Below are 11,190 nucleotides of genomic sequence, written 5' to 3'. Positions count from 1 at the left end.
AATTAGAACGAACATAACCAAACATTCAAACAAAACTGACAATTGAGCGTGCTCGTGAGTTTGCAGATTTGAGTTGTCACCCCCATTTAAAGGGATGCGATTATCCTTTCTATTTTCAACCCGTAGTTCAGTGTTTGTTTAATTCTCCCATTAAGTAAATCAACTATTATTTAAGCAAGTAAGTATTCTTTGAAATATTTCTGAATATTCAAAAATACAGGTGTATTTGCTAAATCATATTAAAAACATAACCTAAAAGAATGTATTTACTTTAAGTTTGTCGAATTTAATCAATTTAATGAATAAAGATATTTTGAATTATTTCGTTCTTTTTAAAACTGTTTTTTAATTATCTTTGCTTTCGAAATAGATTTTTAATCAGGATGGATCGTCTTTTGAGGCTAGGAGGTGGAATGCCAGGTTTAAATCAAGGGCCACCACCTTCTGATGCTCCGGTCGTTGATACCGCCGAACAGGTGACGTTTAATTAATTTTTACTTTGGTGGAATATTTTCTAGATGACTAAATAATATTGTTGTCTATTTCAGGTGTATATTTCCTCGTTAGCATTGTTGAAAATGTTGAAACATGGACGAGCTGGAGTTCCAATGGAAGTCATGGGTTTGATGCTCGGGGAATTCGTTGACGATTATACTGTTCGGGTTATTGACGTTTTTGCCATGCCACAAACTGGAACTGTATGTTTTGCAAAAGAATTTTTTTCGAATTATCTTAATTTAGAAGAAGTACAATATTTTATTGTATTTTTTAATATTTTTCTTTGTATTTTTATTTTTTTCAAAATTATTTCCATCATTTCATTTCAATTATGTTTTTCTACAATTTTTAACTAAAATTCTTCTTTAAATCAATTATTTTAAAAAAAATTTTTCAGAATTTTCAAATCTATGTATGATAATATTTAGTACTTTTATTTAATGTTCGATGATTTGATGTTATTAAATTTTACCAGGGCGTCAGTGTAGAAGCAGTTGATCCAGTATTCCAGGCGAAAATGTTGGACATGTTGAAGCAAACAGGACGACCTGAAATGGTGGTAGGATGGTACCACTCTCATCCTGGTTTTGGATGTTGGCTCTCGGGTGTCGATATCAATACGCAACAATCATTTGAAGCACTCAGTGAACGTGCAGTTGCAGTTGTAATCGATCCAATTCAGTCCGTGAAGGGAAAAGTCGTCATTGACGCATTTAGATTAATCAATCCTAACATGATGGTGAGTTTTTATTTTATTTATTTTTCTCACAAACTTCCAATTTATTTAATTCTTCAACCTTCTTTTTTTCCAGGTCCTAGGACAAGAACCTCGACAAACGACCTCGAATTTAGGTCACTTGCAGAAACCTTCCGTTCAAGCTCTCATTCACGGTTTAAATCGTCACTACTACAGCATTAGTATTAATTACCGAAAAAATGAATTGGAACAAAAAATGTTGTTAAATCTCCACAAAAAGACATGGATGGACGGTCTTACACTCGCTGAATATTCAGAGCACAGTAAACTTAACGAAAATATTGTTTCCGATATGTTGGAACTCGCGAAAAATTACAATAAGGTTTGTAGAAGTTTCTTTTTTCTCAAATTGTGAATTTAAAAGTATTAAAACAAAATTTTCTAATTTTCTCTTCGAAAAGATTTTATATTGGCAAATTTTTTTCCAGGCTCTCGAGGACGAGGAGAAAATGACACCGGAACAATTGGCAATCAAAAATGTTGGTAAACAAGATCCAAAGCGGCATTTAGAAGAAAAAGTCGATACACTAATGTCGACGAATATCGTCCAATGTTTGGGAGCAATGCTTGACACCGTCGTTTTCAAGTAACTATTTTTTTTTCCATAAAAATGATTTACAATATACAATTTTTAAAGAATATACGACTTTCTAACATATGTCCGTTTTTCATTTTTCGAAAAAAAAGAAAATCCCCTATTGAAATTATTAAACTTTATTAATAGTTAACAAATTATTTTGCATGATTGGTATTAATTTTCTTTTATCTATAGTCAATTACATGATTTTTTTTTATTTAAATTTTTATTGAAAATAAATTCTTATTTTATTAAAAAAAAATCTAAATCATCAATCACTCGTAGACAATCTTACACGTTCGATTCTTGGAATACAATAGAAAAACAACTATTGTACTAAATATATAATATAAAAAAAGCATTTGACCATATTTACAAAAAAAAAAGATTAGAACATTTATTCACATTCTAAATATACTGTTCTATATAGTAGAAAAAAGCAATGGAAAACTTTTCTGGTACAAATATCAAACGTTTTGATCCTCAATGTATGCATTCAATATAATCAATAAAAATAGATGCAAAATCTATAAATTGCTTCGTAATTAATAAAAAGAAGAATTTTCATGGAGATGATGGTTCTTGATCTTTGCTTTTCTTCTTCTTTTTCTTCTTTTCCTTCACTGGCGTTGCCTGTAAAAAAAGTGAGATGATTTCTAAATTGAAAAATTATTTTTCAACGAAAGATTATTGAATAAAAAAATTGTTGGTTTTTAACAAAAGTTTTTTTTATGAAATTTGTTAGTTTTTTGTTTATTGAAATCTTTTTGAGTTCATACCTCTGTTTCTTCTTCAGTTTTTATTGTCACGTCGGCTTCGGTGTCCTCGTCGGATTTTTCCTTTTTCTTATCCTTCTTCTTCTTTTTTTCCTTCTTCTCCTTCTTTTTCTCTTTAGGTGATGCTGTTTCTGGATCAGAAGCTGGCTCACTCTTTACTGCAACTTCTGATTCCACTTTCGGGGCAGTTTCATCCCATTTTCTCTTTTTCGCCGTTGCTGCTTCTTCTACACGTTCAACGCCATTAGGTTCTGCTTCCTATTTCAAAAATAAAAGCCTTTAGTTAGAATTCCTTAAAGAAATGTTATTAAAATTAGATTGTTTTTTATTCAAACAATTATAAAATTCTAGTAATTAAATTCCCACGAAGAATTTTATTATTTATAAAAACAATTGAATTCTTGCCTTGCAAGGAATTTTATTAGAATTTTAAAAATAATTGAATTCTTTAGGAGAATTTTATTTTCTTTAAAAAATTTTATTTTAATTTTTTTCTAGTAATTTAATTTTTTCTAGCAAAATAAAAAAATGTTTTTTAATAGTGTAATTTTTCTTTGTAATTTTTACCTTAACTTGACTGTAATCCGTGTAACCAGAGAGCCAATTAGAAGGAGTGTTTTCATTTGGCTTTCCATGTTTATCCAATTTTCCTTCCAAGATCATTTTTTTCTTTTGAGCCGCTTTTGGTCCTAGGCCCCATTTCCTTGGGTATGCGTCTCTTTCCATAATGACTCGTTTTATTTTCGCAACCACGCCATGATCACATGCCGACATTGTTGGCGACGTCATTAGGGCAATAGCTTAACAATAAATTTTCCAATTAAAATCAATTTTAATTTTTTTTTGTCTCTATCTTATTAACAAACTTGGCGAATTATTATTCGCTAAGTTTTATTAATTAAATTTATTGTAATTTAAATATTCATTTGCTAAGCGAATTATCATTCGCTAAGTTTGGTTAGAATAGAAGAAAATAGAATAAAACAGAAGAGAAGAGAATAGAATAGCATTTCGTTAGATAATCGAATTGAAAGAATTCTGTAATTTAAAATTACATTTAACAAAATATTTTTCAATTCTTATGAATTGTAATCCTTTGCAAGATTTAAGGACTTTTCATTAAACGAAAATTCCAAATAGCAAAAGAATAAGTATTTACCCAATGCAACTGCTTCTCCCTTAGTTGTAACAATTACGATTTCCTGATTGAGTTCTATTCCTTGGTCGTACATTAATACTCCGGGTAGCATAATTTTTGCTCCATAACATATAGCATTTACCTGAATTTTAAGGTACATACCATCAGAAATAGTTTGGAGCTTATATTTTCATTTTTTTTTTCATTTTATAATACATATTTATTTTTAAAATAGAAAAGAAAAAATACTTACAGCACTGTCTTTGACGATAATTCGTTTATGATTAACGAGTAGAGCTTCAAGTGGTTTTATAACTCTTCGAAGATAAGATTCGTCACCATGATTTTCGTAAAGCCATTGTGCATCGAGAATATCGTGCATTGTCACCAGTGCATCTTCCTCACTTTGAATTCCTGAACGATTTCTTCTGAGTTCTTGCATTTGGCATCCAGTGCCCAAAAATAAACCCAAATGAACGCAAATTGTTCTCACGTAAGAACCAGCCTCACAACTAACTTTAAATATTCCCATATTTCGTTCTGGATCATAGTCAAGGAACCAATTGTCATAAACCGTTCTTACACGTAATTGACGCTTTACAGCGGAAATTAGTGGCGGTCTTTGGAAGAGAGCACCTTTTAATCTCTCTAAAGTTTGATTGATCTGAAAGAAAAATTTATTAGACTTTTTTTGCCAGGGGGACAAAAAATAAAAGAACAGGGTTGCCACAGGTCAGGAAAATCAGAGAAAATTTGAATTTCTACCTTTTGTACGTTATCAACCGGTGAATGAAGTTTAAATACGGCTATATATTCTTTTCCTGCTGATTGTTGGGATTTAGCGAGACGTGTAGCTCTGTCAATGCAAACAATGAGACACCCTGATACTTTTGGATCTAATGTACCAGAGTGTCCGGTTTTTTCGACCTTCAATATTCTTTTTATCCAAGCAACAACTTCGTGAGAAGATGGATTAGAGGGTTTGTCTAAATTTATGCATCCAGACTTTACATATTCCGATAGAGTGCGATGAAGTGGAGTCGATCCACAATTTAACGGAGTGAAGTGTTTAGTGCGACATAACATTTTGTCGAAATTCTGAAATTTAATTTTTAAACGTTTAGAAAGGAATTTTCCACACGAAATAAAATTTATTACCATTTGCTATTAATATATTTATATTTTTTTAATTATGTTAATTTTACTTTTGATTTTAATTAATATTAATTAATATTAATTAAACGTAGGATACTGATTAAATTGTGAAATAAATTATTAACATTGTAATGTAGAATAATTTCAATCGAAAGGTATTCTCCAGAGACAAACCTTAAACAATAGAGGCCAATCTTTACAATCGAGTTTTGGAATTTCACCCGAAGGTTCCATTTCGCATTTTATTTTCATTTGCGTTTCGCCCAACGATTTCTTTCTGCTTTTCTTTTTCTCTTTTTCTGAAATACAAATTTTCAAATATACATAAAATACAAGCCGCATTATAACCTAAAAGCTAACCTACAAAATTTAATCGAGGGGCAAAATTCTAATTTCTATTTGAGATTTAGGAATAATTGAAATTAACAATAGAAGAAAAGAGATTTAAAATATTGTTAGGAGTTAATTTGTTTCGTAAAATATTGTATTTATTTGAAAAAAAATATTCTACCGGGAAAGGAAGAAAGTGGAACAAAGCACGTGTTTATCATGATGCATTATTTGATCGGAAAATGAGAGAAAAAGAAGAAAAGTTCTTAATTGATGGAAAGAAAAATATGCTGACAATGCGAATGAGTAAGTTTTCATTTATATTTTATTTATTTACCTATTTCCGCCATCGTGAAGGATAAAAAATATCAAAAATACAACACGTGTACTATTCCAAAAAACTTCACACTAATACAAACTGCGAAACTTGTTAACACTTAAAGTTCCGTTCATAATTTGATTTCTAATTTCTTAAAGCACAGTTCATATTTATTAGTTTGCCTAAAGGTTAGTTCCATCGTTGCGTTCCATTGAATATTTGAATCGGAAATTCCTATTGGCTAAACGCTTTTCGTTTTCTGAATTCACGACGACTTGGGAATGCACCTTTAGACAGGGTTGGGAACTGAATTTTGGAAGTTCGACCGGAAGTGAGCATATTTGCTATTTGGCGTCACAATGCCGGAAGATACATTTTTTAAAGTTTGCTGAAACCGTTGGAACCGTTGGAACTTGCTGTTGCTGTGCAATTAGTGTAATTTCATCGGGTTTTTGCTGAAGAAAAAGTCGAAAAAATATAATAAGAATATTACATTTTTGTATTAAGAAGAAGGTAAATTTATTTTCGTTATTTATGTTTTATTTAATGACCAATAAAAGTGAGAAATCTTCAATTTTTCTCTATGCTAAAATTCTCTTTGCATCGTTTGCGTGTTGCAGATTTTAGTTTTTGTTGTTTGTGAATTGAAATCAAAATTTAATTGTTTAGAACAAATTTGTTATTTACATTTTCCCTAATTTTATTTACACGACTTAGTCGTACATAATTTCCATAATTCGTAAAGAATATTCAATGATAAATAAAATTAAGAAAAATAAATTTATCAAATTTATGATTCTAAACCTAACCTCTAAAAACTTCAATTTTGATTTTATCGATTTTATTTTTTATACAAAAAATTTATCAAAGAAATTCAATTATTTTAAAAACCTTTGCCTATATTTTCAATACATTTTTAATTAAATTTTTTCAAAGAATTAAATTATTTTCAAAAATTTTAATGAAATTCTTTGTAACAATTCAATTTCCTTCAAAATAATTTGAATAAATTTTGATAAAATTCAATTATTTTCAATGTCTACTATTTCAATAAAATTTCACAATAGAATTCAATTATTTAAAAAGAAATTTTAATAAAATTCGTCTCAAGGTTTCAATTATTTTCATAAATAATAAAATTCTTCGCAGAAATTCAATTATGTTCCAAAAATTTCAATTATCTTTATAAATAATACAATTTTTCTTCGAAATTCAATTATTTTCAAAAATTCTAATAAAATCGTTAGCAAGAATTCAATTATTTTCATAAAAAATAAAATTCTTCTCAGGAATTCAATTATTTTTGAAAATTTTAATAAAATTCATCTCAGGATTTCAATTATTTTTTATACAATTTTACTGGAATTACTCAAAAAATGTAATTATTATTAAAAATTTAATTTCAATTCCTCGAAAAAATCAATTATTTACAAAAATATTAGAAATTTTCACAGGAATTTAATTATTTTTAAATAATTAAATAACAATATATTCATCACAAGAATTCAATTATTTTTAAAAGTAATAAATTTTTTCTTGGAAATTCAATTATGTTTAAAAATTTACAAAAATTCTCCTTAAAATTTCAATTATCTTTATAAATAATAAAATTTTTCTCCAAGATTCAATTATTTTCAAAACTTAAAAACTAAAATTTTCAAATCTAAATAAAAAAATTTTTAATAGAATTCTTGGCAGAATTTCAATTATTTTTAATATAATTTTCATCAAATTTCTCTAAAAATGCAATTATTCATAAATTGTTGATTAAATTCTTTATAAAAATTCAGTTTTAAGAAACATTAAATTATTTAATGAAATATTTATTTTTGTATTTAAATAATTAAATTCTTGTACCCTAAAATTTTCTAATAAATATTGATTTAAAATTTAATTTCAGTTAAAATTTTGCAGAATTAATTTTTTTTTTTAATTATATTTTCAAGTTTCTAATTTCTAATATATTTAATTGAAGAATGTGAGAATAATCGAAATTTTGTAAAATTAAATTGTAAAAAAATTAGATTCTAAAAAATTTAATTTTGATTTCATTTCACAAAAAGTTGATTTAATTATTAATTTTCCGTATAAATAAAATTAAGAAAAATAAATTTATTCTAAAACTAATCTCTAAAAAATTCGATTTTTATTTTATTTCACACAAAAAGTTGATTTAATTATTAATTTTCTTTTTTTTATTATTATAGTTGAGAAGAAAACGAAAATGTCGCTAGAAAATGCTGCTGAGGAAGATCCGGAATTTCAAAGACCGTTAATTTCCGGTAAGGAAGCTTATGCTGATTTTCATTGCATAACTGAAGTGCAAACTGAAAAGTTATCGTATATGTGGACAATAAAAAATTACAATAAATTATGCACAAAAGAAATTGATGAATTATTTAGTGAAGAGTTCTCTGCGGAAAGTACACCTGAAATAAAGTGGATATTAAATTTGAAACTAGGTTCATCAACACAATCGAACCTTCATCTGGAACTTCATCATACCTCAGAATATCTTCGAACGTATGCAGTTTTTTTAAAGGCAAAAATTTCAATTCTTGGTGCTGATTTAGATAAAAGATATTCAACAATTTCATTTCAAGGTTATTCAAAAGACGGAATGGAATGGAAGAATGAGGAATTTATCGAAAAATCAATTCTAATGGAAAAAGCGGATGAATTGCTTTCGAAAAATTCTCTAGTTATTTATTGTGAAATTTTACAATTGGGTTATGTAAATATTCAAAAAGAGAGCATTCCAATTTATGATGATTCAAAATTATTGGATGATTATTCGAAACTTTTTGAAAATTCTTTATTTGCCGATGCGACAATTAATGTGAAGGGGCATAGTTTTAGAGTTCACAAGGCAATTATTACAGTGAGATGTTCATTTTTCGCTGCCATGTTTAATCCAGAGTCAAGAATGAAGGAGCAAGTGGAGGGAATTGCGGAAATTAATGATATTTCAGTTGATGTATTTCGTGAAATTCTTCGTTTTATTTACACTGGAAAAGTTGAAAATATTAAAGAGAACGTTGCCGATTTGCTGATAGCTGCCGAAAAATACGATTTGAATGTATTGAAAGCAATATGTGAAAGAGAAATGTATGAAATTTTGAGCGAGGAAAATGCAATGGAATTCCTCATTATTGTCGACAGACTAAATATTTCTTTATTAAAGAAGAGAATTTTGAGATTCATTAAACAAAATATAACAGTTATCATTGCGCAGGATAATTGGACTGATATTTTGAGCAAACATGTGGATCTTTTAACGGAAATTTTACAAATGCAAATTGAAAATTAGCATTTTTTCTCCTATTTTTTTTTGCATTGAGACGAATTTGTCAAAAGGGATATTTTTGGATGTTTTAAACATTCTAAACCTAAAGACAGATCAAAAGTTTAAATTTATACGTTCTTAAAAGTGTATAAAAAGAAATTTAGACTTTTCACTTTTTTTTTAATTGTTAAAAGTTATAAACATTAAAATATTCGAAGGATTGATATAAAAACAACAAAGTGTTTTAAAAAGTATTTTTTCACATTTTTTTGTTCTTTTAATTTTACACAATAGAAAAAAATTGAAATTGAGAATATTTATATTTAAAAATAATTATTATAAAGATTTACTAGAATACAAATAAATATATTTTGTATTGAATTTTTGTTTCTATTTTGATTCAATTCGAAAATTTCCATTCTTGACTCTCTGATTGTTTACTTTTTCAAAATAGAATTCAAATTTTACCGAAGGCTGAAAAATTAATTATTAAATTGAAGAATTATTAAATTACAAAATTTTTAAATTTATAAAATAATTATAAAGTTTTGTAATTATAATAATTAACTCAAATTGAAAATATTTAGAAATAATTCTTTAAAAAATTAATTTTTTACTTTCGCTTCAACATTTCCGGTCTCATTTACAAAATTGATGCAAATATTCCACAATATATTTTATATTTGGAAATCAGTAAATCCCTAATTTTTTTTCTATAAATATTACTTTGACGTCACTGTTTCCGTTCACTTGGAATTTAATTTCAATCAACATTTTGAACAAACATTTCTTCTCATATTTTTTAATTTCTAAAATTAAAATTCAGTAATTTTTAAATTTTATTTAATTTTTTACAAATTTGAAATAATAACAGGCTTTACACTCATCTACTGTTTTAAATCAGTTAATAATTGAAATAAAAAATTATCTTCGAAAATTTTTTAAATTTCTCTGAAACAATTCAACTCTTTTCAAAAATTTTAAGGAAATTTTTTGTAAAAATTCAATTATTTTCATAAATAATAAAATTTTTACAGGAATTCAATTATTTAAAATACAATTTTTATTGAATTTTTTTGAAAAAAAATTATTTAAAAGAATTTTTATAAAATTCTTCTCGGGAATTCAATTATTTTCATATAAATAATAAAATACTTTAGATAAATTCAATTACTTTGAATATAATTTTAATAATCTTCTTCGCAGAAATTTAATTATTTTCATATAGATAATAAGATTTTTACAGGAAAAAAAATTTGAACTTTGGATCATTACCAAAAATTATTATTTTGCAAATTTCTGGAAATATGCCCAAGTAATACAAGTCTTTCGTAATAAGCGTGAAAATTATCCTAATTTATATGTAATAATTTATTTTATTATTCGTTGTTTGCAAATATTTCATAATATTCAAAACTGTCTTTTGCTTTTCTCAATTAAGTTTGCATTATTTGTCTCTTTACAAGAAATTTTGAAATTTTATTATATTATTTTCATAAAATTTTGAATTTGTTTGAAAATTTACAAATTTACATTTATTTAAAAATTTAATTTTCTTTTGAAATATTTTATTCACTTTTCCTTTTTTCATCACACATGTTTCGCATTTTTAGTTTTTTGTTTACGATTGTAAATTAGTTTCTTTAATATTTTGAGAGTCAAGGAAATTTGAAAACAAAACAAGACCTTGTCCTATTTCTTCAATAACAAAAAAAAAAACAGTGTAAAAAATACATCACATTTTTTCGCTTTAGAAAATTAGAAAATTTTCTTTTGTTAATAATTTTCATTGTTGTACTTTTTATTAATTTTCTTAAGTACTTTTTTTAATTCAGTTATTTAGTGAATAAATTTTTATTGGTATTGGTAAGTAATTTCGATCTAAAATTCAAATTAACAATTTCGAAATAAAAGAATTTTATTTTTCAGATTGGAATTATTTCTTTTGCTGGGGAAAATCGAATTTGTTTTTGACGAGTTGTTCGGTGGTTGAAAATCATTTTCCAATGAGTGGTTGTGACACAAATTTTAAAGTCACATAAATTTCTTGTTGCAATGCAACGAGTTGCCAAGGTTGAGTTCAAGAAACTGGATTTTTCTACAACATCGAGATTTAATAAAAAGAAAAATAAAATTCCGAGAGAGAAATATTATGGTTCTAAAAAAAGAGACACATATTTTCGGAAGATTCGAATAAATTTTGTTGCGAGAGATCTATGAGATTAACTTTTTCCTCAGGGGAAGAAACAATCAGAAGGTAATTTAGCCTACAGTTTAATTTTTATAATCTGAATTTTTTCTATATTTAATTTCTGAATTAAAAAATAATACAATTGTAAAAAATATAACTATTA

At 26.3% G+C, this 11,190-nt stretch overlaps 3 protein-coding genes across 4 annotated transcripts; 2 read left to right on the top strand and 1 right to left on the bottom strand.

Moving 5' to 3' along the window:
• The first annotated feature begins 25 nt into the window (after positions 1-25).
• LOC122507044 (26S proteasome non-ATPase regulatory subunit 14) lies at positions 26-1,913 on the top strand. Its single transcript, XM_043619557.1, has 6 exons — positions 26-178; positions 371-476; positions 549-698; positions 974-1,237; positions 1,311-1,577; positions 1,684-1,913. Exons 2-6 carry the CDS (start codon positions 384-386, stop codon positions 1,843-1,845), a joined length of 936 nt encoding a protein of 311 aa, XP_043475492.1. The 5' UTR covers positions 26-178; positions 371-383; the 3' UTR covers positions 1,846-1,913.
• A 126-nt stretch (positions 1,914-2,039) lies between these two features.
• LOC122507041 (H/ACA ribonucleoprotein complex subunit 4) lies at positions 2,040-5,703 on the bottom strand. Its single transcript, XM_043619553.1, has 8 exons — positions 5,569-5,703; positions 5,076-5,200; positions 4,512-4,844; positions 4,000-4,410; positions 3,768-3,888; positions 3,176-3,408; positions 2,612-2,866; positions 2,040-2,465 (listed from the first exon to the last, which is right to left on the bottom strand). Exons 1-8 carry the CDS (start codon positions 5,579-5,581, stop codon positions 2,397-2,399), a joined length of 1,560 nt encoding a protein of 519 aa, XP_043475488.1. The 5' UTR covers positions 5,582-5,703; the 3' UTR covers positions 2,040-2,396.
• A 203-nt stretch (positions 5,704-5,906) lies between these two features.
• Positions 5,907-9,203, top strand: LOC122507043 (speckle-type POZ protein-like). 2 transcript variants are annotated; one of them, XM_043619556.1, is made up of 3 exons: positions 5,907-6,063; positions 7,758-7,832; positions 8,013-9,203. In XM_043619556.1, exons 2-3 carry the CDS (start codon positions 7,775-7,777, stop codon positions 8,858-8,860), a joined length of 906 nt encoding a protein of 301 aa, XP_043475491.1. In that variant the 5' UTR covers positions 5,907-6,063; positions 7,758-7,774; the 3' UTR covers positions 8,861-9,203. The 2 variants fall into 2 exon arrangements, with proteins under 2 accessions (XP_043475491.1, XP_043475490.1); XM_043619555.1 differs by having other exon boundaries at positions 7,758-9,203.
• Positions 9,204-11,190: the final 1,987 nt, after the last annotated feature.

This window comes from Leptopilina heterotoma, unplaced genomic scaffold, assembly GCF_015476425.1.
Source record: "Leptopilina heterotoma isolate Lh14 unplaced genomic scaffold, ASM1547642v1 Lhet_44, whole genome shotgun sequence".
NCBI classification, from domain to species: Eukaryota; Metazoa; Arthropoda; class Insecta; order Hymenoptera; family Figitidae; genus Leptopilina; species Leptopilina heterotoma.
This window is presented reverse-complemented; position numbering and strand designations above follow the sequence as displayed.